This window comes from Vicugna pacos, chromosome 10, assembly GCF_048564905.1.
Source record: "Vicugna pacos chromosome 10, VicPac4, whole genome shotgun sequence".
In the NCBI taxonomy this organism is placed as follows: domain Eukaryota; kingdom Metazoa; phylum Chordata; class Mammalia; order Artiodactyla; family Camelidae; genus Vicugna; species Vicugna pacos.
In genome coordinates, this window is record NC_132996.1 from 6,874,099 (window position 1) to 6,899,792 (window position 25,694).

Genomic DNA, 25,694 nt, shown 5'->3' on the forward strand with positions numbered 1-25,694 from the left:
AACCAACAAAATTGAGAAAGAGCACAAAAAGGTTTAACTGTCAAGACCTGAAGGACTATACACTGCCTGAGCGACTTTTTTAACTTAGTAAGTAGCTGTTGTTCAGTCTTGAAATTATTCAAACTGCTTTGGAGAACACAAAAAGCTCTTTACAGTGTCCTTCATTATACAGTAAGCTAAAGAGCTACAGCATGTTAACTAAATTACCTCAAATTTTCTTCTGAAAATGATTAAAAATTAAACTTAGCATACTAAGAGAACGGTATGAAAAGCAGTGTGCTTTAAGTTTATATGTAATAGTGTATTTTCATTTTTATATTAATTGTAAATACAACACAAGAAGATTAAAATATGAAAAATGTAATACTCTAATATAAAAATGTTCCTAGAGAATTTAAGTGTATATTTTGAAGCATGTTAAAACTGAAAATGTGTTTTTGAAAACGCTAGTGTCTGGCTTTGAAGCCATACTAATAAACGTCATATCTAGTGCTAACAGCCCACGTGAGAGCTCACACTAGCTGGTGCCCAGCTGATGCTAATGACAAACCAGGCACTTTCTTTGTGCATCACCTGCATGGGCTGAGCCTCACCAGGATCCTGGGAACTGCATACAATTTTTAGACCCAACTGACAGATAAAAATCTGAAGCACACAGAATTTGAAAAGCAGGCCAAATCTACACAGCTTTAAGACTGGAGCCAGAATCCATCTTATTGCCACTCAGCCATTACACTTCTGTCTCTACCTGGGAAGACAGGAAGAGAAAGATGGATGGGAGAGCAGATGAATGGACAGATAAGTGCACTGACCTGATTACCTTTACCCAGGTAGAGGTCACTCTCTTATTTTCTACTTCTAATTTTAAAGAATTAAAACTTGCTAGGGTCATCCATTTTATTTGGTCAGAGCAAGTATTAAGAAGAACGAATTTTGTAAGCCAGCAGTCATCAAGGCAGTAGGTGGTATGAAACAGCGACTTCAGACCCGGGTTCTGGATTCCTGACTCTCCCCCTCCTTAGGTTTGTGACCTCAGGCAACTAATAATCTATCTGTGACTTAAGGTCCTCATCTGGAAGGGTCATAACTACCAGTAATAAAGCCGTGGTAGGGTTCACGTGGGAGAACACAGAAAACACGGGACACATCGCAGCTGCTCGCAAAACAGTAGTTCCAACTAAGCATGTTCAAAGGATGTCATCAAAATGTACACAAAGTGTACCTGAATGAACCATAAGGGAGTGAACGCATAAAAAAGATTCTTTTGGTTTTTGGAGCCACAAACTTTCATGTACCATAACTGACTTCTGACACACTGGGGCTCAAATCTGAGGAAGCCGTTCATGCTCAGCTACTTCTCAAACTTTTTCTCCCAGTCCCTCAAAATTCTCATAAGCTCCGGGCAACTCTGAGAGGTAAGAGGATCTCACAGTCAAGAGTCAGGAGATACCGTTTCTGCCTCTCTGATCTCTTTTTCCCATTACAGACCTGAACTCCCGTATTTTGTTGGCAAATCTGAAAGGATGCAAGCTAGCACTGCCGGACAGAAACACACCGTGAACCACAAATGCAAACCAACGTGGAATTTTAAACCTTCTAGTAGTCACATGGGAAAAAAAGTAAGCCAAGTGAAATTTAACATTTTATTTGACATAATATATTCAAAAGATTATCATTTCAACATGTAATCAACATAAAAGAGGTTTTAATGAGATATTTCACATGCTTTTTTTGGGTACGAAATCTCTGCAATCTGGTACATATTCACACTTACAATACATCTGAATCTAAACTTGTCTCTTCTGAAGGGTTTGACAGTCACACACAAGTAGCTGCTACCACTGTCTATGTAGAATGTGATTAACAGGGGGAAAAGGCCATTAAAATCATAGCGAATGGAGAAAGGGGTCTTAAAAGGCTGGCTTTCTGTATATTCTAAATAATAATAACAGTATTTATAAAAAAAATCCTCTCTTTTTCCATGTATTAGACCCAGCTTCTCCTTGAATAATGACACTGTAAGAACATTTATTCCTAATACCACCTGAATATTCTGCAGAAGTTTTATCACAAGTACAGGTGACCCTTGAACAACTCAGGAGTTAAGAACGCCAACGCCTACACACACAAACACACACACACACACACACACACACCCCCATTGAAACTTGACAGCTTTACCGTCCAGCCTTGGTATCCGAGGTTCTGCATTTACGGATTCAATCTACCAGCGGACTTAGTATTTACTGAAAAACATCCACATGTAAATGGGACCCACACAGTTCAAATCCGTGTTGTTCAAAGATCAACTGTAGCAGGATCTTGACATTGACTGAAACAATGTAAAATTACCTCAAATGATCATCATAAAGAATGTCATTTACTGGGAATCTCCAGGACTACTTATATTTTCTACTTGATACCTTACCATCCGTATGAGATGAGTCGCACCCCTAAAATATTTTGCTTTACCCCAATGCTTCCTTGTTAAATAAATCTCGGCTAAACCAGAACAGACTGCTCCATTTCTGCAATACGGAACAGGAATGCGACAAGAATTGGATTTCTGCAGGAAAAAAACTGGAAAGATACTAAAATATCCTCATGTGTTTTTATGTTTATGGCTCCTGGGAGCTTTGGTTTTCAAATTTTAAAAGCTTTTTTCCTCCAAATTAATTTGTAAGCGCTTAACCTACAGAGCAGCATGCCCGTGTTTCATTGCTCCCATTTCTACCCTTCTCATCACTGGGGTGGAAGTTAAGTAAAACCGCACGGATGAGACTTTGCGGCTGGAAATGAGAACGAGACTAAACTGACAGTGCTATTTGGTTTGGCCAGACGCTCTAATAGGAAAAATGCAGCAGCCAGGAAAATATTTTGGAAGAAGGACAAATTTAACATCGACCTTGATCGTGGTGTCACCAGAAAGGCATGTATTAGAGAAGATTTATCAGACCATCCCAGTTTGGGAGACGGTAGAGGGAAGGAAGAAAATACACTTCAAGTGAAGGGTAGTTTTCACTTTTCTACCCATATTATCACAGGAATTCATAAATTCTTATCATTCCTTCTGTCACCTGTGAGCCAACAGTTTTACAGCCTTTTCCTTACATACCTGATGCCATCTTACAGAACGGTCTAGTGCTCTGTTCCCAGACGGGATGGGCTATAAACAAGGCTTAGATGGGGAAACAGGCTGCCCGCACACCTCCCCAGGTGAGAGAGAGGTGCCACAGGTGCGCCACGACCATCCCGGGTGCGAGGAAGAGCTGCCCGGCAGGTGAGCACAGCCTCTGAAGGGAAGGGGAACGGATAAGGAAGTCGTATGAAGGAAAACCATCCGAGTTGGTGGCGATGGATACTGTGACCAAGAGCGAAAAGCCAGAAATCCCAGGGGGCGGGCTGTAAGGAGAAAGCTTGCCGCACGGACAGAGGCCTGAAAGCCACGACAGGAGTCAGAGGCAGGACTTTCCCCACGAGCAGGGAAGTAGGGGTTTTAAGTCTCAGTCATCTTCCTTGACGAGGGGTTGCTGGGCTGAGCTGGGGTCCATGAACCCCAGATGAGTTTCAGAAAGGCCCCTAAGAAAGCATCAGCTAAATAAGAGGTTATCAACTCATCTTTAGGGGTTGAAGGACTTCGCTGTTTGGCAAACAGAGCCCTGAGTCAAGACTGTCATCTCGAACAGAGGGTACAAGATCCCTGAGCCTGCGGTGTGGCCTCCAGCTCCTTAAATCCTTCTAGCTGGAGGGCTCAGCCTAGAAGCTTGCCAAGTGCCCAGGAGAGAGTCAGGTGGCTCCAGCGAGAGGGAAAGGAGCCAAGCAGAGGGGCCGCGGGCCAGGCAGGGGCTGGCAGCTCTTCCCAGCCTCGGCTCTGTCTCAGTCTCCCGTCATCTTCAGGGAACCGCTGATGGGCTTTCATCAGGAGATGACATGTTCAAATGTATTTTAAAATGTATCTTCCCTTCTCCCCATCACCTCCACTAAATAGGAATAGGGTATTTTATTTCCCATTATAAATAGATTCTTAATAAACTGGCATAGGAAGAACAGTATGGCTTGAGTGGTATATTTGATTACTCGTGTGTTTTACTGTCGCTTACCCTGTCACCGCATGGGAAGTCAGCATCACAGGTGAACAAGGCTGTCCTGACTACGGACTTGCCCTTGCTCATCACAGAGGATACCTCACGGAGATGCCCAGTCGGGCAAACCTGTAACATTTTAGGGTAGCACTCGGGGAAAAAAATGCTAAGAAAATGAAGTAAGCTTATAAAGACCAGCCAACCACCTGTTCTTTTCTGTAATGCAGTTTACATTAGGGAATCCATAACTTTTCACCCTGACTTGGGAAAATAAATGACTTCATTGGAAAGTCGGGCAAGTCCCAGCCTCACAAGGAAGCGGGGTGGAACAATGGAAGAAATGCAGCCTTAGCCTTTCTTCCTTCAACTAAAGGTTTGGTAAATGAATCACCTTAGTGGTGAGGTGTAGCCCCTTAGGTGTATGTAATAAACACTCTTTTATTTTTAAATTTAGGTTTTTTAATCAATAGGCTATTTTTCAGAGCAGTTTTAGGTTTACAGAAGAACTGAGCAGAAATGATAGCGTCCACACACAGCCCCTTCGCTCCTACCCCTACAGTTTCCCATTAACTAACATCTTGCGTTAGTGTGATACTGTTGTTACAAATGATAACTCGATATTGACACATCATTAAAATTCAGTTAGATTAGCGTTTAACTCCTGGAGCTGCACATTCTATGGGTTTTGACAAATGTGTAAGGACAATGACGTGTAGCCACCACTAGTTTCACTGCCCTGAAGTGATCTGTGCTCCACCTACTCACCCTCCCCCACCCCTCTCTCCTTTTATTTTTAAAAAAAATCATAATTTTCAACAGAAAAACACTGCAAATTTTGCTCCACAAGATGTACTGTAACCTACTAATTTTATAGGCAAAATAAATCTTACCGGTTCAACAAATTCAAACTTCTTTTTTTCCTGAACCTCTTGAATTTTGAAGACATATTCGAGCGATGCTTCGTAGAAGTTTTGATGCTCTCGGTCAATCTGCGTATCTGCCTAAAAGGCACAAAAAGGCAAATCAGGACACAAGGAGTGATTATTGAAGCTTCTGTGTTAGAGAGGGACTCAAATTCTGTTCTACTCTGAAATCTTTTCAAAAAATGAAGTTCTACGAGAAAGGTTAACTATAGCAATTATTATGTCTTGGGAATACAGGGACTAGGAAAACACAGACTCTGCCCACAAGAGCTTATTATGTACGGAGTGGGAAGAAGAAACACACACACACACACACACACACACATAGTAAGCATACAACACTCATTACATTAAAAATTATTATAAAAAGGGTCTATACGTATATATGAAAATCTATGGGATCACAGAAAAAGAGACTAAATTCTGGGGAAGTTGAACCTTAAGATGAATAACTGGCCATGTATGGTCAAAGATAAGAAAGGAGTCACTCCCATGAAAAAGAGGCATGAAAGAGTGACAGAGTCTGGCTTCAGAGTAAGTAAGTGGAGGTTAAGGAGAGAGAAGCAAAGTTGGAATCACATTATCAAAGATCTCGAAAACTGCGTTACTGCTTAGATTCTAACTGAGGGAGAATCATCTGAGAATATTAAGCAGTGGAGCCACAGCATAAGGTGGCTTACAACACTACTGGTACCAGAGCCGCCTGAATCCAAAGGTTCTAACCACGGAATCCTGCTCCATCAACGCCAGGCGCGCTCTCGTCCCTCCTCCCTGCCCACCATCGCCCTCGGATGCTGTCTTTAAAGCTGATTTTGGTTCAGAGCAGGGAGACATGATTTTACTTTTTTCGTCCAGCGTCACACTCCTCACTGCCAGCTGAGATTACTAAAAGCAGATGAAAAGAATGGGCTCTCCAGAATACTAAGTATATGCCAACAACAATTTGGGAACAGAACACTGCTTTGCAGCCATTTTACAATGATAATTTAACAAACAAAAGCTTAAAAAAAAAAGATAAAATGAGGTTTGCTGGGTTGCTGGGTTGGACTTCACAGCATCGTAAAACTTCATTTGAAAGAAAGACCTTTAAAAATAATTACATATACTTACGACTTACTATGCAATTATTTACACAATTTAAAATAGCCCAATATTATGAGCAACTCACGAGGGATTTTCAAACTTGAGAATTCCAAGTTTCTAAACTAATATATGAGAAGCACATTTAAATTGGACCAGGTAGGAAATTCAGACCAGAAGTTTCTCAGCACCCACAGTCAGCATTCCACCCAAATCATATATATTTCCTTTCTACCACTGCTGAGAGGAACACACTATTCATAGAACACATGGTAAGGAGGTAGTCTGTTAAAAAATGTTTAACAGTTGGCTCTCTCATGGACAGGGGGAGCCTGATCTGCAGTATTTGCTGGTTTCTGTGATATAAATATTCCCCAAATAGCCAGTTCCAAACCACAACCACAACATCACTAAATGAGGGATGAGAAAGAAATGAGAAAAGTGGGCTCTCCAAGAGAAAGCTCCAGTACAGCCCTGGGTGTAAAGGATGCAAGAGTATTTTCAGCCTCAGAGGCAGCAGTCTGTTCCGCAAGTTATTTCTGAAGCTTTCATTTACCTTAAAAGATAAAGTCACTGTGTCAACTGGCACATGGGAACAAACCAGAAAGCTGAGATACCATTCGAGCCTAAAATGAACCTAACTGGCGAGAGCAGCTCCCTATGCTGAAACCATCTGTGCAAACAACATGGTTCATTTGAACACCCGCTTTCTTTCTGGGAGTCTGGAATTTGGGCACATGACGAGTACAGGGTGCCTATGCAACCAGCCCCCAGTAGAAACCATGGGCACTCAGTCTATGAATGTTTAGTAAACATTTCACACGTGTTGTCACATCTCGCTCCTGGGGATTAAGTCCTGTGTGTCTCCCCCAGGAGAGGATTCTTGGAAGTTTGTGCCTGCTTTTCCCCAGAATTCACCCCATGCATCCTTTGCTGATGTTCCTTTGTGTCTTTTTACTGTGATAAATCCTGGCTGTGAGTCCTCCGAGCAAATCACCAACCCTGGGGGTGGTCTTGGCAGCCTCTGACATAATTACCTGCCATGCACAATCCCATCTCATGCAAGGGACAGGGGGTGGCAAAGAACGACAGATGAGAAATAAGGGCTCTTGCCATCTGCCAACTAGAGGTATCTTTCATCACCTCCAATCTAGACAACCGAATTCAATATACGAAATCGGCTTTGAAAGGTCATGCAGAACGCACAGTGCTAAAAGAATGCAACAGCTTAATCCTTTTCCAATACAAGATGTAGAAAGACATTCTTTTACCAGAGATGAATCCCTTTAGTGCTAAACTCGCAGTGTGTGGTTCACTAGCAGACACTTGCCTATATGCCCACTGGCAACTGTTGTCATGTATTTTGTGCTGGAGAAGTAGGGTAACTATGTAACTTACTCTTCAAATTAAAAAAAAAGGGGGGGGGATAGTAATTGTGCTAGAATTACAGGTATAAACTGTTGTTTAAGTAGCAAAGTCATCCTAGTAAGAAACTAAGTTTATCTCATAAGAAAACCACACGGTTCTGCAGGAACCTACACCCCTCCCCAGCTACAATTTAAAATAGAGGGAAAAAATAGTAAAATAGAGGGAAGAGTCTCAGGTGATAGTTGGTGAATCATTCCCAGAGGAGGAGGGATTAAAGCTGGATTCTGGAGTAGGGGGAGTGGAGCCAGAAGAAGTTCTGTCTTGGTAGATCGAAAAGTTTCATTTCAGAGTCAGAAATGAGAGCCAAGGCAGAGGGAGAGAAAGAGTGTAAATGTCATCCTACAGACCGTGCAAAAGCTGGAGGGAAGTGAGGACCAGATCAAAGCTGAACTTCAAGATTAAAGTGAGGACGCGGTAGGATATATGGATTAAACGGTGCAGCTGGCTGCATGTGAATTTAAGACTTCTTATTTGATAGAGGCAAGGGGTTTGGTAGATCCCAGTAAGAGGGGTTGAAGGATGTGGGCATGAGAAGCAAGGGAGAACAAAATCAAGTCAAAGATAATTAATTCTGATGCAAGAAATGATACCAGCATTAGCAGAATTAAAGAAATGAGAAGCCGAAGCAAATGTGAGAAGGTGGTGATGTGTGAGATTTCACATGTGTCACTAAGAAGTCGTGGTCTGAAGTCCTGGTAACTGGTCGGTGGACAGTGCAAAGGTGACTTAGGGTGACGGTGGGAGACAGTAAGATGTTGCAGACAGTGGGGAAGGAGAAGAGCTGTCAGGACCCAAGGGCAGGATAAGAATAGAGCTTTAAGGGCAGAACCTAAGGGATTCCCTTCATTCAGGAGGTGGGGAGAAGAGAACCTGCTGAAAGCGTATTAAGTGACAGGCAGAAACTCAAAATCTGGGTTCCTAAAACCTGGAAAACTTTCCCCTTTACTTTTTCCCTTAATAATAAAAGCAGTACAAATTCATTACTGTAAGCTTATCCACTGCTCATTATTATAACAGGGAAATGTAAAGATGATGAAAATTACAACCCTACCATTAATATTTTGATGTGTAGCACACACACACACACACACAAACTTGCTTTAAAAACCCTGAATAATAGGGTACATTCTGGTTTAAACCCTGTTCCCCCTCCCCCTTAAGGCTAATAAACATTTCCCAATGTCTTTAAATGATTTTCCTAGTAAAACTTGTCACAGCCATATCAATTTCGATTTTGGCCAGCCCTGTTTGTCTATTTACCCCAATCAATCTTTTGTGCCCTTTTAGATGTTTCTAAAATTTGCATTGTGAATAATTCTGGGACCAATATATTTATACAATTCATTTTTAGGCTCATTTCTGATCATTTCTTTTGGAGAAATTCCTGTCAATAGAAATCATTTCAACTATCTTGCACATGTAGGGTTGACTGAACTATGATATCAAATTCACCTCAAAAATGATCGAGTGATTTCATATTCTTACCGGAAAAACAAATGTGCGCTGTTTCTTACACCTTCACTAACAATGGGTATAACCTTTCAATAAATTAATATCCTGCTATTATTAAACTGCATTTTTAACACATGTGACATTGGAACAGTATTTATTATGGTTTATTTTTCTTCTTTGATGAAATGCCCTTTCATATTCTTACCCCATTTTTTCCACTGAAGTTTTTATCTTTTCACACTGATCTGCAAACCCATCTTGTATATAAGATATGGATACTCAGTGTCATATGTTGTATAAATTCCCTAACACTTTGCCTTTTCATTTATTTAAAATCTTATGAAATAGACAGAATACTTTCTCTCATTCTGGTCTTTCTACATTTCCTTTACGATCTCTTCCTCTTAGTTTATGCTTAAAAAGATATTATTCATTCACATATCAAATATTACTTCTTTTCATCTACTGATAAGCCTGTAATTTTGACAAGTCTGTTTCCCATTCTGTTTACTCCCATGATCTGTCTGATTGGGCCCTGGAGCTTTATCCACACAAGCTGACCCTGAATTCAACCCTGGTGACGGGCATTCACTTATTTTCCAGGAACAAAATGAACAAGGAGTCCGCTGTGCCGGCAAGAACACACAGAGGGGTCTTTCAGAGAACAACTCAATGAGCTTGGTGCTGACAGGAGGTCGGACCAGAGCTGCTCTGGAAGGAACAGGTGACTTTAATGCCACGTTACAGGATTAAGCACATGTGTGGCAGCATCGCCCTATAACCGGTTTGATTCCTGGAAGGATGGGGTGGGGGGGGAGACAAGCTACGTGTTTCCTTGTCTACATTATGTTTCAAGTTGCTGCTTTGCACAACATTTGTGTTGTATTTAATTGTGGACCATGCTTTCTGGAAAAAAAATAAAGCGTGTGTGTGTGTGTGTGTGTGTGTGTGTGTGTGTCTGGAGTGGGGCAAACGGAAGATGTTACTAACCATATTAATAGGTTTTTCTAGAATCCAACTAAATACAGAACCAGAATGGATATAAGTCTAAGGGACTGAGGGCCATGAACTGTATTAAGGACTGAGCTAGGCTGTCAGGGAAAAGTAAAGCTTACCCACTAGAGGGCTTTAAAAATTTTGATAAAGTTAGCATTTGCTCCATGATTTAAGCAATGTCTTGTCTGACGGCGGCCTCTCATATTCACCAAGAACCTGATGAACTTACAGCCCTTTAGAGGCTCAAAGCCACCCTGGATTCGGAGGCAGTCAATTTTTAAAAAGCCACTGGGCTGTGGCCCTTGGCCCAGCAGAGGATGATGTCCTGGCGATAATGAGGGAAGCGTTTTCTACTCATGACTTCATCTACATACTGCATTCTCTCTTAGGTTTACTCTCCTGCAATGTTTAAGGAGATCTGTGAACATTCAAGCAGTTTGGAATATATGAGCATAATATTAAGCAGCATAGTTACTTCGCAAGATTAAATATGCCCATGAATATTAAAAATATAATTTTCCTTAATAACAGATTTTTCTCCACTTCACTTAGCCACAAAACCTTTCCACAGGTACCCAACTGTATATTCAATCATCTGATTTTAACAGCAGGTGTCAATAACAAGACATTGGTTATAATGAACACATGGTGAAATCACAGAACTTCCCAGCATTAAACATTTTCAAGGGAAGAAATTCAATTCCCTCCCGGGGAACACCAGAGTACAGAAAAAAGGAATCAGAAATGAAAAATAACCTCCCCGTGCCTTTGTGACTACAGTTCCACTGCATTTGAACCCCAACTCATCAAGCAAGGCTGAACACGGAGGTCAGAGAAGTGAGGAGCGAGGAGAGCGAGGGCCAGGCTCAACTTGAAAAGCGGTTCAGGAAGGGAGGTGGCTTTGCTAGTGGATCAAGATGAAGCATCTGAAAGAGGTGCTCCCTGCAATTCCCAGAAGGACAGACAGAAGGGGACTAGAGGGTGCTCAGCAGGGACAAGATTCCCTAGGAGGGTCTGGAGCGCAGTGACGAGCTGCAGGTGAACTAGCCTGACGCACGGCCTGCTTCGGTGGGGGAAGCTGTGGGTGGTGGTGCGAGACTTTCCTGCTGCCAAAGTGAAAGACGAGAGAGTCCCTTTTTATTTTTTATTTTTAAACATATCTCATCACAAGAATGGGGGCTGCAATATTCTTTAGTAAAAGGACTACTTGATCTGACTAATCATAGTTAAAAGAACGACCAATGAGAAGAATGTATTCCCAGAAAAAAGGAAGAAATGGATTCCTTACATTAATACTCTGCACACGTTAGTAAACTATTTCTGTTGATGTGTCCTTTAGGAAAATTGACATAACTTGAGATTTTAAATCATGCAAGGGTCTATCTTTTCTCTCTCCTGATGCTGATGCAACACTTAAAAGCAGATATTTTAACTTAATATAAAAGCTGTAAGATGAATTTGACAGGTCCTGCTCTTTAAAATATGCCCAAAAAGAAGACAAGGAAAAAGTCTTGTTTTACTCTTTCTCATTGTTGAAGGAAATATTAATCTCTCCCTTGGAACTGTTAATATTAAATGCTATGTAAAATGCTCAGCTCAGTGCCTGTCCATAGTAAGCGCTCAATTGACTTAAATATAATTATTATCATTATTTTATTAAAGAAGAGCAGTTTCTGAGATAACCTCAACTTTTGAAAATTTGAACTTCACATGACAATGCTAATGCCCTTTCCACATTTCGATCGGAAAAAACTTACCTCTTGCAAATGAGACTCCTTTTTCTTTGCAGACAGATTTAAATGCTTGTCAAGAATAGAATAGTATTTTTCACTCTCCTTGTCAAACTTCTTCTTTCCATCCTAGAAGATCAGAAGAACGACAGAACATTCAAATTGGAGAATCAAGAAAATCTTGATTTTTCACCATCCCCATCAAACATCCAACAAAATTGTTTGAAAAAAGATTTAGTGAGCTTCAGCTATGTGCAAAACTTGATGGAATAGAGTAGGAAGAAGGATGTGAAACAAAAATTACTTGAACATGTATTCTGCTCTCAAAGACGTTCCTGGAACGATCGTATGGAGAGCCGTGGACGACCACAGTAGAGTCCCTTTGGGCAACTTATAACTGGTTCTCAGCCGGAGATTCTGATCTAGTAAATCTGGGGTAAGGACCAAGAGAAAATGTCTCTTTCAGGCTCTTTGGTGATCATGATGAGTTAATGTACCGTCAATTTTGAAAACCACTCGTACACTCTTCACAAAGAATCGTAGTTATTTCCTGGGAGCCACAAAAAAGACGGCCAATATTTCAAACAACTCATTCTTGATAGGAAAGAAAACAGATCCTCAGAAGCTGGCAGCGTGAAAGAATTACAACAGTTCAAGGTCAAATCAAAAGGATGAACAACATCTGTGTCATAAACACAACAGCCCTCTAATAGCAGACCTTGGCACATCCCTGAAACGTCACTGTTTTGTAGGGGCAGCTGTAACCAGGCTGGCCTTTAGTGGAGGAGGAGGATACAGTGCCTTTCATCCTGTGGCGACGTCTACAGAAATGCAAAGAGAATAAAATCCGAAAGAGAACAGGACACGCCTGGGCCTACGGTCTTCTCTAACTATAAATCTGGTACCCACCAGGTATGCTTTTTTTCCACTTTGGGGTCCATATGACATAAACACTAGCTGCCCACATGCATAAATTCCGCCGGCCAAAGAGGTGCTATTCCTTGCTTTCATTTCAGTGTTTCCTCAGTTACAACAATCACTTTCATCAGAGTCAAGCCTTTTCAAGCCTATTCAAAATGTAGGTTCCTATTTCCCCAGATAGAGATTCAGACATTGTTATCTTTAACAAGCTCTATGATTATCGGGCATAAAACTTTGCTTCATTATTTTTGTAAGTATTCGGAGGAGATTAATCAAAAATAATGGGCGGATGGATGGATGAGGAAGAGACGAGACACCAGGCAGGCCTCTGCCCTTTCTCACAACTCTGAGGTTGTCAGATCCAGGTTATTACAGCCAGATAATCCTATTTTGATCCACTGACACTCTGAACTTTTTTATCTCCTTAATTATATTTCCAGGAACCCATCTTGATCTAGTTGCATATACGGAACTTCAGAAACTTAACTAGTAGCACTGCACTGAATGGGAAGAGCAAGTAGGCTTCTGCTGTAGAAGTTCCAGTCACTCTGAGACCTTGGAAGAGGTACTGATATGTTCGTACATTACAGTGTATATCTGTAATGGGGGGGGGGTCAGAATCGCCAAAGGATAATTATTATTTAAGGAGAAAATGGGACCCTCCTAGGAGAAACACAGCTGGAAAATAAAAAGCCCAAAAGAGGTCTGTTGAGGAAATCACATAACAAAATGCAGAGAAGCAGACCCCAAAAGGAAGCAGAGAAGCCCGAGGTTCAGGATGGGAGGAGCCCGTCCTTTCCTATTGAAACAGACACCTGGGTGAACGTTTCCTTGTTTGCTCAGTGGATGTTACTCTTAAATCTGGCATTTCACGCCCACAACTGGCCTGCCCAGTCAGCCTTTCCAGAAGTCAATCTCACGAGCCCTTTTGAGCTCCTGTTCTTTTTCCTCTACAGACCACCTCCTCTCTGATACACACACGTTCATTTCTTCCAACACCCACATATTCAAGTTACAGCTAGACTTAGCATCCAGCTTCAACAGACCTCACTCACGAGTCCCCTGCATCGACTCTCTCTCCCTTCTGAATGCTCACATAGCTTAATACATGGGTTTCTGACGGTGCTCTTGTCCCATACACTCACGGGGAAATTTATGCATATACCCTATCGTCCTCAAATTTGAAAATTTGAAAGAGTGCTCAATAAATATTTAATGAACAAGTGAGATTATTCCTCTTACAAAACTGGGCAACCACAGACCCTCACAAACATCATATTTGTTCAAAAAACTAACATCCACGATACAAGGGACAATTCTGCACAAGTGGCCGTAACTCCATCCCAGTGATACATGAACCATTTGGGGGCCAACCGGCTGCCTTCCAGTGTAGTACACAAAACTGACTCACTTTCCTCTCACAAGAAGGGGCTTAAAATTTCTCACTGCGCATAGAAGAAACCAGTTAAGGGAGAAGAGAACACAGCTGTGGCGAGTACACTTGTGTCTTTGTTTTCTGGTCAGTGTTTGATGGCATTTTTGGACATGTTAACGCAGTGCCAACACATCAGCATTCCTGGCAATACAAAAGTCACTCCCAGGAACACTTCCTGGATTCTTATTCAAACCCTGGCCCCTCACACCACCAGGCCAGCGGAAAAAGATCTACTCAAAGGTTCCAGTGCTATAGACAACAAAAACACACTTCAGTTCCAGCATTAAATTAAAGAGCTGAGTTGAAAGAGCAGGCCACACGAAGGACAACTATCATCTAGGGGAGCATGTTCCTGAAAACAAAGAGCGCTTCTTGCGGCTCACATCTCCCCCCAAAACCCATGACTGACCGCTCACGGAAGTCAAGTCTTACTTGGATTTCGTAACATAATACCACACAGCTAGCTACCTCTTGTCTTTTGTGTTACTTGTTGTGGGTATCAAGCTACAAATTTTCTCCAAAACCAGTGCTGCAGAAGTAAGGGGAAAATAACCCACGCATCTTTACTGAACACTGTGCGTGATCACTGTTTTCTTTCGCCACAGCATGATTCAAAAAGGAGACTACATTATAATGGGAGATGCTTCCTGTAAAGCCACAAGAAGTGCCTTTGAACTAGGTAGTCACATACAATGAAGCCATATATATGTGTGATATATGTGTGTGTGTGTCTTGTAAAGTCTTAAAATATACCACCAAAAATGGCAAATTAATCCCCAAACCTATAGAATTGGCAAAGGTGTACAACAAGTTCAGGGTCTGCAATCAAATTAGTCTTCCATACTACACTGCATTTACTCTGAGCACATGATCACATTATCACTGAACTTCTAAGATTAGCAACTGTGGTCCTGCCACAGCTTCACTGCACACCCGGAAGTAACAAATGGGATGGAAACTCCAAGTGTCAATTTCACTCTTGGTTGTTGTATAAAATAGAAAAGTCAAATATTCATACAAACTATAGTTCTATCTCATAGATAACAAGTATTGAACTGCACACAATTGTTAAAAACAAGGCCAAAACAACACCTTCCGTTGGCCATAAGATGGTACCAAAGATGAACAGCGGACTTTATCACATTTAGAAAATCACAAATTTTCAAACTGTTATCTAATTGCATTTTTTTCCTATAAAATACTACTGCAAAGCTTTGTTTAAACAACTGTTCTTAGCAACCTTTATTTTTCTTAAATTTTTCTTTTTTCAAAAAAAATTTTATTGAAGTGTAGCTGATTTACAATATTAGTTTCAGGCATACAGCAACATGATTCAGTTATACAGATACATACATACACATTTTTTCTTTTCAGATTCTTTTCCATTATATGTTATTATAAGAAATTGAATATAGTTCCCTGTGCTGTACAGTAGGTCCTGGTTGTTTATCTATTTTAAATGTAGTAAGAGTAACCTTTATTTTAATGTTCCCATGATAATTTTTTTTAAATAAAGGAAATGAAAAAATCGTTTCTGTATTTCTTTTTTAAAAATGGAGCATGCATTTAGGATTTATGCATCAGATTTTTCAGGCAATTTCAGGGTTATAATTGCACACAGGATACTGCAAAATTTCCCATGCAACTACTTGTCACCATGTTAGTATCACCAGCAGCTAAATAAGCATTATGCAGGTATTTTGAAAATCCTTCAAGTGAACGCATGGTGGGAGAAACAGTAATGTGAAGAATAATTATAATAAATACCAAGAGCTAAATTTCCATTTCAGAAACACAAGTAATACTTATAAACTGGCACTGTGTTAGGCACCGAGAGGACAAGGTGTAGCCCCAACTACCAATCCAGCCAGACTTCTTCCTCCTCTGGTGATGGATTTACTCACTGCTCAGAAGGGCAGTGTGGGGCAGCATCACCATTTCTAAGTCCTAGTAGGGCCTGATGCTTGGATACTCCATCCACCTGCTACACAGGAGTTTCCTGAGGCCCAAGAGATTCCTGGTATCCAGAAACCCAGGTTGCTAGAGAATCTTAGGATAGCTTTCACAGCAGTGTTCCTCTTGTGTGTGACTGCACGCAGTCTCCCAAAGCCATTCCCCACCAAGCCCCTCCTCCTCGATCTGCTGAAATACATTCCAAAAGGGCTCCTTCCTCGGTAGTTGCACCAGCATAATTCATCACATCTCCCTCATTCCAATTGCCTCACCACTACCACCACCAGGCGATCAGATGCAGAAGACCCAACGTTTTCATATTTGCCTTTATAAGAACCTCATAGAAACTGGAAAGGTAGAAAAACAAACAGAAAGAAATGTATGTGAAGGATATAAAGGAATAAGACACAGAAGCAGAAAGCCAAAAGGGTACCAAGCATTACAAAGAGTTTTTCAAAATCATTAGTAATTAAGAGAAAAGCAAATTAAAATATTGAGATATCACATTATATCAGGTATCGACGGGCAAGAACTATTAGGAAGTTGAATAACACTACATGTTGAGAGCATGCAGACAGGAACCCTTGTACCTGGAGGGACCGTAGAGGGGTATAGCCTTTCTACAGAGAAATGCTGCACTCAACATTTCTAAGCGGCATAAGTGTGCCCTAAGAACCAGCTTCTGGGTGTACATCCCAAAAAGATCCTCACCGAAAAGTCCATAAGGAAACACAGATGAGGATATGCCCCTGCGGGGAACAGGACGCTAGCTGTGGTGTTCATTGGTGGACATAAAGTGAATTAGATGCATGCCATGCAGTGCTAGGCATGAAGTTAAATGGTACATGTGGGTGGATCTTAAAACACAATTCTGAGTGAAAACCACACAACACAAAATATATACACACACAAAATCATTTAGGTAAATCAAAAAGCCATGCATAGAAAAAATATACCATTTCTGTAAGAACATAAGACAAAAATACACATGTTGAAATTATGAGAATGGTTGCCACATAAAAAAAATGTGAACAACATATGAGTAAATGAATAAAACAAGACAGCTATGAACTAAATGAGAAAATAGATGAGAAGAGATAAGAAAATTAGGAGATTAATCCAGAAACCCAACACCTGACTAATAGAACTACTAAAGAAAAAAATGTAGGGAGGGAATTACCTAAGAAATAGTTCATGAAAATTTCCAGGACTGATAAAAGCATCTGTATTAAAATGGGACAATATGTAGAAAGCACAATAAATGAGAAAATACCCCCAGAATTGTAAAATATTACAAAACCATGGATAAAAATGGAAACCTAAAAACAGAGGTCAAATAAAAATCATCAGAAATCAACACTGAATCCACAACATCACGGTTATTTTTTTTAAAAAAATGGTGCAGGGCCTTCAAAATTCTAAGGATTAATGAATTCTAACCTAGATTTCTATATCTAAATTGTCAGTCTAGACTGAGGGTAGAATAAACACATTTACAAACGTACAGGCTCTCAAAAATGTTACTACCTATGCACTGTTTCTCAGGAAGATAGGGAGGGATGTTGGTGCACTGAAATGAAGGAATTAACCAAAACAGTAAGACATGAGATCTAGGAAAGCAAGAGTTCAAAGAGGCAAAGAAAATTCCCAAGATAATGGTAATATTGCCCTCCATAAAAGCAGATTAACTAATAAGCCTGTGGACTTTAAAGCAATCAGTTAAGATGAGAGTTCCAGGAGGAATGTCTCTCGAAGAAAAAATGGAGAAGATATCTGATGTAGTCGAACATACCAAGATGAGAAAGGGAGAGAGACAGAGAACGTTACTGGAAGTTTTTGATGATTTTTGATTATTAACCCTCTCCTGGACTGTGTGAAGACAGAGAAGATTGGGATCCGGAGGGTGGATACCGCCAGGAGTGGCTATAATCTTATGGCTCTGGCATGACATCATGGATAAAACTGAAGTTACACAACTCTGCACACTCCAGGCAGGATGCTTGGAAAATTACCCAGGGTGAATTTAGGGATTTCCTAATTAAAAGTAACCCAAAGCTTTTCTTGATGCCCAGCATTCACATGTCTCTGTTCTTCTTGGATGACAGAGGACTTGGAGAAAGAAAGAAAATTCTCAGCCACAAAATTCAATAAACACTGATAAAACAAAAACAAAAAAACAAACAAACAAGCAAACAAAACCCAAAAAGCAATGATAACATGGAAGCAAGAACAAACATGGGGACAAAAGACTAAGGTCATGACAGAGGCTGCTTATGATAAACACTGTATCTGACTGCAACAGTGAGGCATTGTTCCCTCACTCCCAGGGTGAGAGCCGTAGCAAGTGGAAATTAACTTTACATATTAGATTAATATTATACTTCTGCAGTTCAAAATTTCTAGAAAACGGAGCCTGAGGCAAGCCTTGTCTGCTATAGCTTGTACGCAACCTTTAGGGAGCAAGAGAAGAAGCAAAGAAGAGGGACAGGAAAGGTGGGAGGGAGATGCGTGTTTGCGACTGAACTAACCACAGAAGCAGGAGGAAAAACAGCCAGCTGTTCATGCAAAACCAACACACTTCAGGGCATTTCAGTTGGGTAAGCAAAGAGGAAGTGAGGGTTTCTCTGCCAGTGTCTCCTGTAACTGGTCAGCATCCCCTCCATGGGGCAGGAACACTCCTGAGTTCTTTCAGACTGCCCTCCAGCCCCTCCAGCAGCTGCGGGAGAGGCCAGAGCCCAGGGCTCCCCCGGGACTCCATCAAGAGTCTGGACGTGATGGGAAGAGCCAGTGAGCACCCCCGCCCCAGCTCCTGCACCACAGCCCTGCAACCCCCAACGCAGCAGGGCGATGGGGGCCCGGCTGGAGCCAGGCCCTGATCACCCTGTAAGGAACAGGAGGTGACAATCCTAGGCCAGAGTTACCTTCTGAGCAAACCCTGAGGGCCTGGGACGGGCCTAAACCGGGCCCAATACCAAAACACACATTCCTGAGTCAGGATATAAGATTTTATCTTCAGTGAGCGTGCTCTCTTTATGAGCTTTGATAATGAAAATGGAACATTCTTAAGGGAGGTGCAGACTCATTCACAACCTTGTTCTCTTGAGCCAGTTTTGTATATTTAGCCATCATAGGGCTTTTAAGAAGATCACGTTTATAAATAGGAAAGAAATCATGTGTTATCATGACGCCCATGTAATACAGTGGAAGAATGAGGTTCACAGAAATTAACTATAGGCCACTCAACCAGCAAAAGGGTGGAGTCCAGACTCAAACACAAGACCTTTCTCAACATCAGCATAAATAGCACAATTGCTTAGCATGAACATTTTAAAGGAAAATGACCCCCATTCTCCAAAGGGTTGAAGTGCCCTGGTCAATGTCACAGAATTAGTCACATGAGCCAGAGCTTGGAACAGCCCTCTCCTGAGGATCAGCACATGGAATTCCTTATTTCTACTGCTTTTTTATCAAAAGCCCTTTCTGGCAGAGCTCCATCCTTTCCCCACAATAACAGAACCCCCAAATGGTAGCAGGGCACACAGCCACCAAGGATAAAAAATATAATTTCCCAATTTCCTAGCAATGAGATGTGTCCATGTAACTAAGTTTTATCAAAAGAGTATGAGCAGGAACATTGGGAGGCAGCCCTCAGAAGGCTTCCAAAAATACCTCATGCTCCTCCTTCAACTTTTCCCCCACAAGGGAAGAACATGGGCTGATCTTGCACTGCAGAATCCCCTGTCTCCTCACTTTCTCTGCCCTTCCGTCCTTGACTTTCGACCTTCGGTTAAACTCTTAAAAAGAGTGGCACTTTCATGAGAATAGTTCCAGGAAAAAGTTCCTATTGCAGGTATTTTTCTGTCTAAGGTCTAATTTCTAAGACCAGACTGAAAGGGCTTCCCAGGATAAGGATGAGAGAGAAAGGGAAGAGTCAGAGACATTGATTTTGATGGATTTATTCAGTCCAACATGTTAATAGTGTGGAGGTTGATAAATCCTGGACTAGACTACAGGCTAACATGGTCCTCCCCAGGTGAAAAAGGCTCAGTGTGTACCTGCTTAATGAATGAATTATAATCAGCCAATTCTGTTAACACTGTTACACAGTCGTAGATAGCCTCTGGATTTTTTCATCAGTCTTATTACCTTGGACACTCTGGGGCCTTGGTCATCTTATCTGTCACCTAATAGCTGGATTCAGTGACTTTAGCCTAAACATTCTGGAAGCAAGTAGAGTGTAAATAAGTAGTTGATTACTTAAAGCACAAACGTGGTTATTTCTCTGGCATGCTTGACATAAGCTTTTCCTGGGTACACCCACCATGAGAAACACCCCAGAGGGACGGCCTTAGCCACTGGTGGTGTGCCCCTGTGAGTTGGTGAACCCCAATAAAAAATAGATAAATAATGACGGTTAGAAAGTAGGGAAAGCAAGAAAGAACTCCTCTTTCACATTCAGCTAGCACTGTCTTAGCTGGTCCTTTGTCTCATTTAGTTTGGGGCTTCAGACTCCAAAGATATAATCCCAACCTTGGGGTGCAGAGCACGTGCTCAGCATGCGTGAGGTCCTGAGGTCAATCCCCAGTGCCCCCTCTAAAAAATAAATAAATAAATAAACTCTTAAAAAAAAAAAAGATCCCATCCTCAAAATTGCACCTTAACTGGTAAGAACAATGAAAATCTTAAAGGAAGGAGAGAAAAGCACCGAGGGCTACTAGCACTGAAAACTGTCAACTCGGCAGACACCCATGCAGGCTGGATGGCACTGCTACTGTTTGGTAATTTTCAAGCCATGTGACTTAAGCCACAAACTTAAGAACAAATCTCAATTTTCATTCACAAAATACACATTAAAAAAATTTTTTTTTAACTCTACTGTGCTAGTTCAGCAGCATTCAGTGCTTTTTGTGCCTGACGTTTAAGGAGCTACATAACACCTTTGCTTTATAAACATGAAGTCTCTCTGTGGCATCATATACACGTGATGGGAACACTTGTGAGATGTAGTCTAGAGTCACTATCTTGCCGCTTGTGACGTTATCAAAGTTACCACTCCTACAATTCACTGAAGTCTAGACTATGTTTATAATGATGCCAATTGAGGGAGGGCTGGTCAAACCTAATTCTATTAAACTGAAACATCCTGCAGGACTCTCTGGCAGAATACATTCAGACACTTGTTCAGAATGTAAGAGTAGAAGTGTGGACAATGGAAACATCTCTTATTTTCATGGCAAAGCAACCATGCTAGAACCCAAAATTGTCACTCACAAACAATGCTTAATTCTTTCTTATTTATCAAAGGATGCCAGAAAAAACAAGAAAGATTTTGGTTAGTAAAATGTGGGCTACCTCCTAGGCATGGAGGGGTTCACTATTTCTTAAGAAACAGTTTTTAATGATGATCTTAGTCCAGTTTTGAGACTTAAAACAATCAAGTTGTGAAACGGAACAATGTAGAGAAGCTAAAATAAAATTTTTCCACCAAGTGTACATAGAGCTTGACTTATGAAACAGAATTATCCTTTGAGAATGTACCAAATAGAATTAGCATAAGTAATTCTTAATAGTTAAGTTCTGTGGCTACAAAAACTTCAAAATCAATTAACATGAATAATTTGTATTATTCTTTCTTCCAACTATTAACATGCCAGTCAGTGTAAGTATTTAAGTGTTGTGATTTTCACAGAATTAAATGAATCTCCAAAGACATGGATTTATCAAAGGAAGTTAAATTTTATACCAAAGGACACAATTCTCTTTCAGCTAATTAAATTAAAAGAGTAGCCATCTGCGCTGTGTGTCAATTATTTGCCAGTCTAAGTTTCCTCTCACCTTACTTCTTATTAATGGCCTTTGGGTCATCACTCTGGTCATTTCAAGTAAGTGAAAAGGAAAAGTTTAGCCCAACTTAATCTATTTGTCTATTATTAGCAATACTCAGAGTCAGTTAGAAAGTTTATTTTAATGCAAAGGCTAAGAATAGGGGTTAACTATTTGTTCCTTCCTATAATCCAAATATTCTCTCTCCATATCATAATTCCAACCCGAATCAGAAGTTCAATAAATTTATTTCAGTCGGATAAAATTAGTTTAAAATAGCATAAAGGTGAAATTTAAAACCCCAAGACTCAAAAGCCCTAACTTAATCCCACAAACACACACACACGCGCGCGCGCACGTGCACACACACACACCCTGAACGTTTCTCTAAAGAGCAGCACGTGTTGAATAAGGATTCTGTCATTTCTCATAAAATGATCCCTCAGCCCTCCACGGAAGTCATGTTATTTGAATGCTCCTGGCATTCCGATGAACATATGATGAGCACCAGGAGGGAAGTGCAAGGTGAATGACGTAATTTACAAGCTCCTTTCGTGCTTGTGAGATCCAAGCGTTTCACATGGTGACCACCTGTGCTCCGTTACCAGTTGAGGAAACAGCAGAAGGAAATGGACTAAATCTGAGACACTTAGGTTAGTCATAGGGAAGAATTTTTAAGCGACTTAGTTTATTTGATGATGCTGGTAGACATGAGGTAGGAACAATTAACAAATGTGACCGAGTGAGCCAGCAATCTTCCTCCTGAGTGCTCGGTCATCAGGTGTACACAGAAAACCAGAAATAAAACGTGTTTTTGCTTTAAGGGCAGACAGAAGTCAGTAGCTAACTTGACAGAACATAGGAATTACGGTGACTGACTAGAAACCTGGCATTTTAAGACTTTTCTAGAAGCAGCTGTAAGACCTTCTTTGTGAATCTCGTTTTCCTCTTCATTTGGTTCTAGGCAGGTATCATATCCAATCAGTTCCACTTGTACTTATAAAGATGATTTATTCTTATCATACTATTTAAACACAGGACTTAGACACCAGATTTTACAGTGTGAATTAAGGATAAGCCTACAGAGAGGTTTTTTGAGGGCTTGCATCCACGAGTATAACTCAACTTTTTGAGAGCTTGAATCCATCAGTATAACTGCTTTTTAAGAGTTTGAATCCACCAGTATAACACAACTTAACAATCAGTAAACAGAATCACTGAGAAATAGACTGCTCTTGGTTAATAATCTAATACAAAGTCGAGCCACCTGAGAATCTGTTTTCAGAACAACAGGTTACTCCTAGGACACAGCAAGCTCGCCCCGATGGTGCTAGTTTAAAAATGCGTAAAGTGAAGGCAAATCTTTCAGATGCTTCGATTGCTGCAACTTGTCCGGTGTCTGCCCACATTACACAGGGCTTTGGGTTCAGGGTATTTTATTACAGATTTTTTTCGTACTGCTTTTCTCTAGGGATGATCTAAGAAAGGCTACCTTCCCCTTATCCCCTCAAACAGCCTGATTAATTCACTCAACAAATACTGAGCACTCAGGACACTAAAGGGAAAAAACATGAACAAACATACTGCCTAAGCTCACGGCCCTCCTCACGGTCTAGTTACGGAAGGAGACAAAGCAAAACAAAGACAATAAAATGCATAAAATGGTCAAAGGTGACCAGTGCATGGTTGATGTAAATCAGGATGCGGGCCTGGACCAAAAATTATTAGACTTCCCCCAAGTGCCAAAAGGTGATTTGGAAGGTAAATTACTGCTGCCCAAGAATAAAATCCCCGCACACCCGGAACAGTTTCAGACTCTAGACCCCACACTTTGTTTACATCATTCCTAGATTTTTATTTGGAGGCAGGTTGAGGGACAGAGAGAGATCAGGTGGGTGGATTTTCAGTGAGAGTCCTCTGGTCGCAAAATGAAGGAAGCATTTGAAAGGGGAGATACAGGCAAGAGAAAACTGGGGCCTGAATTTTAACAAATACAGGAATAAGTACAAAGAGAACAACTCAGGAAATCTTTCATGACGTGGGGACTGTATGGACATGAGGGGTGACAGGAGGCGGTACGGATGACAAAGCTCGAAAAAAAACAGGAATGTGTTGCTGGTTACTCTAAGAACTAACACAGGGAAACCTGCCATTCTTTCAGGTTTCCTAAACAACCACGGGTCCTACCTATGGCTTTTGCCTTCACAATGTATTTCAACATGTCTACTTTCATATTCCAAATCACTGCAATAATTTAGGGTTTTGAGGTTTCCCAGCTGACAGTAACGCCTACCTGGTCTCCCCCTAGACAGTGCACCTTCTCCCTATTCGTTATTCACATTTCAGTTAGAATAATTAATCTAAAACTCAGTTCTTACTATCGCATTTCCCCCATACAAGTGGTTTCCCAAAGCTATAAAAGAAAGCCCGCCCTTAGCAAAGCAAACAAGGCCTTTAGTAATGCAGCATTGACATCATCTCTTTGGTCTCACCTCCAACACTTCCAACCTCACACTTGAGGATCCGGTAACCCCAGCGTACCTGGAGTTCTTCCCACAAACCATCATAGCCTCTGGCCTGGTCCACCCGTGCTCCTGTTCTGCCCGCAACGCCTTCTTCCCTGGCTAACGACTCTCACTCATCAGTCAAGACTCCCCTCAGGCATCACCTTTTCAGACACCAGACTTCCACATTAGATCAAGAGCTGCTTTGTGTCCCCAAAGCACTGTGTCCCCATATATACCGCTAACTCGGCATTTATCATGACATACACATAAACTGTCTTTATTTCACCCATCAGTAGTTGCTGACTTTGAGTTATTTCCTATGAACTGACTCATCTTTGGACCTTCAGGCCTAAGAAAAATGCCTGCCTGCCATACAGAAGGTTAATAAATGTTTTTAAACTGAACAATCTGAAGACTGTATATAGACAGGATGTAGATAGTGCCGGAGAGCTGGGGGATGTGGGGGGGGGGGGGACAGAGACAAGGACAGGAGACCATCAGGAACATGCTATTGGCCAAACAGACTTTTGTTTGTGCTTTTCTATGAACAAAAGCCCTGTAAAACATTTGCTTGGAACTAAAATAAAGCCATGCTTTTGGTATTGCTTCTTTTTCAGGGGTTGACAGTTGTGACATTATGATTTATAATCAGAAATATACATTCGGTCTTCACCCCCATGTCTGGCACAGAGCTTCTAAAACCCTTGGAATTTCCCAAGTGATAAGAATAATAAATATGTCTTGATATTCATAACAAACCCCTTTTAACTACACCTGAGTTTATGTTAATAAGGAGACTTTTGACAAAGTCTCAAAGGATAGGGGCTGGTTGCCGGTGGAGCCAACCATGTGATTAGAGGGTTGAAACTTTCAGTCCCTCACCCTTCTCTCCACCCAAACCCTACCTCCAGGGAGGGCAGAGGGGCTGGAGATTTGAGTTCAATCACCAATGGCCAATGGTGCAATCAGTTGTGCCTATTTAATGAACAAATCCACAAACACCACGAGGACAAGGTTCGGAGAGCTTCAGGGCTGGTGAACACGTGGAGGATCTGGGAGAGCATGGGAGCTCCGCACCCCTTCCCACAGACCTTGCCCTACCTACCTCTTCCATCTGGTTGTTTCTGAGTTGTATCCTTTCTTAATAAACTAGTCATCTAGTAAGGAACATGCTTCTTTGAGTTCTGTAAGCTGCTCAGGCCAATTAATCAAACCCAAGGAGAGGGTTGTGGGGACCTCCCCATCCAAAGCTAGTCGGTCACAACCTGAACTTGCCGCTGGCGTCTGGGGATCGGGGTGAGGTTGGGCAGCACAGACTTGCGGGACTGAATCCTGAACCTGTGGGATCTGACACTATTCTGCAG

At 41.3% G+C, this 25,694-nt stretch overlaps 1 protein-coding gene across 4 annotated transcripts in view; it reads right to left on the reverse strand.

Moving 5' to 3' along the window:
• The window catches only part of ARHGAP42 (Rho GTPase activating protein 42), a 244,582-nt gene that overhangs the window by 53,561 nt on the left and 165,327 nt on the right, over positions 1–25,694 (reverse strand). For all 4 annotated transcript variants that reach the window (XM_072968920.1, XM_072968922.1, XM_072968924.1 and 1 more), the window contains exons 5-6: positions 11,719–11,820; positions 4,973–5,083 (exon numbers count right to left, since the gene is read on the reverse strand). In XM_072968920.1, coding sequence (XP_072825021.1) covers positions 4,973–5,083; positions 11,719–11,820 — 213 coding nt within the window. The remainder of the gene's footprint in view (positions 1–4,972; positions 5,084–11,718; positions 11,821–25,694) is intronic.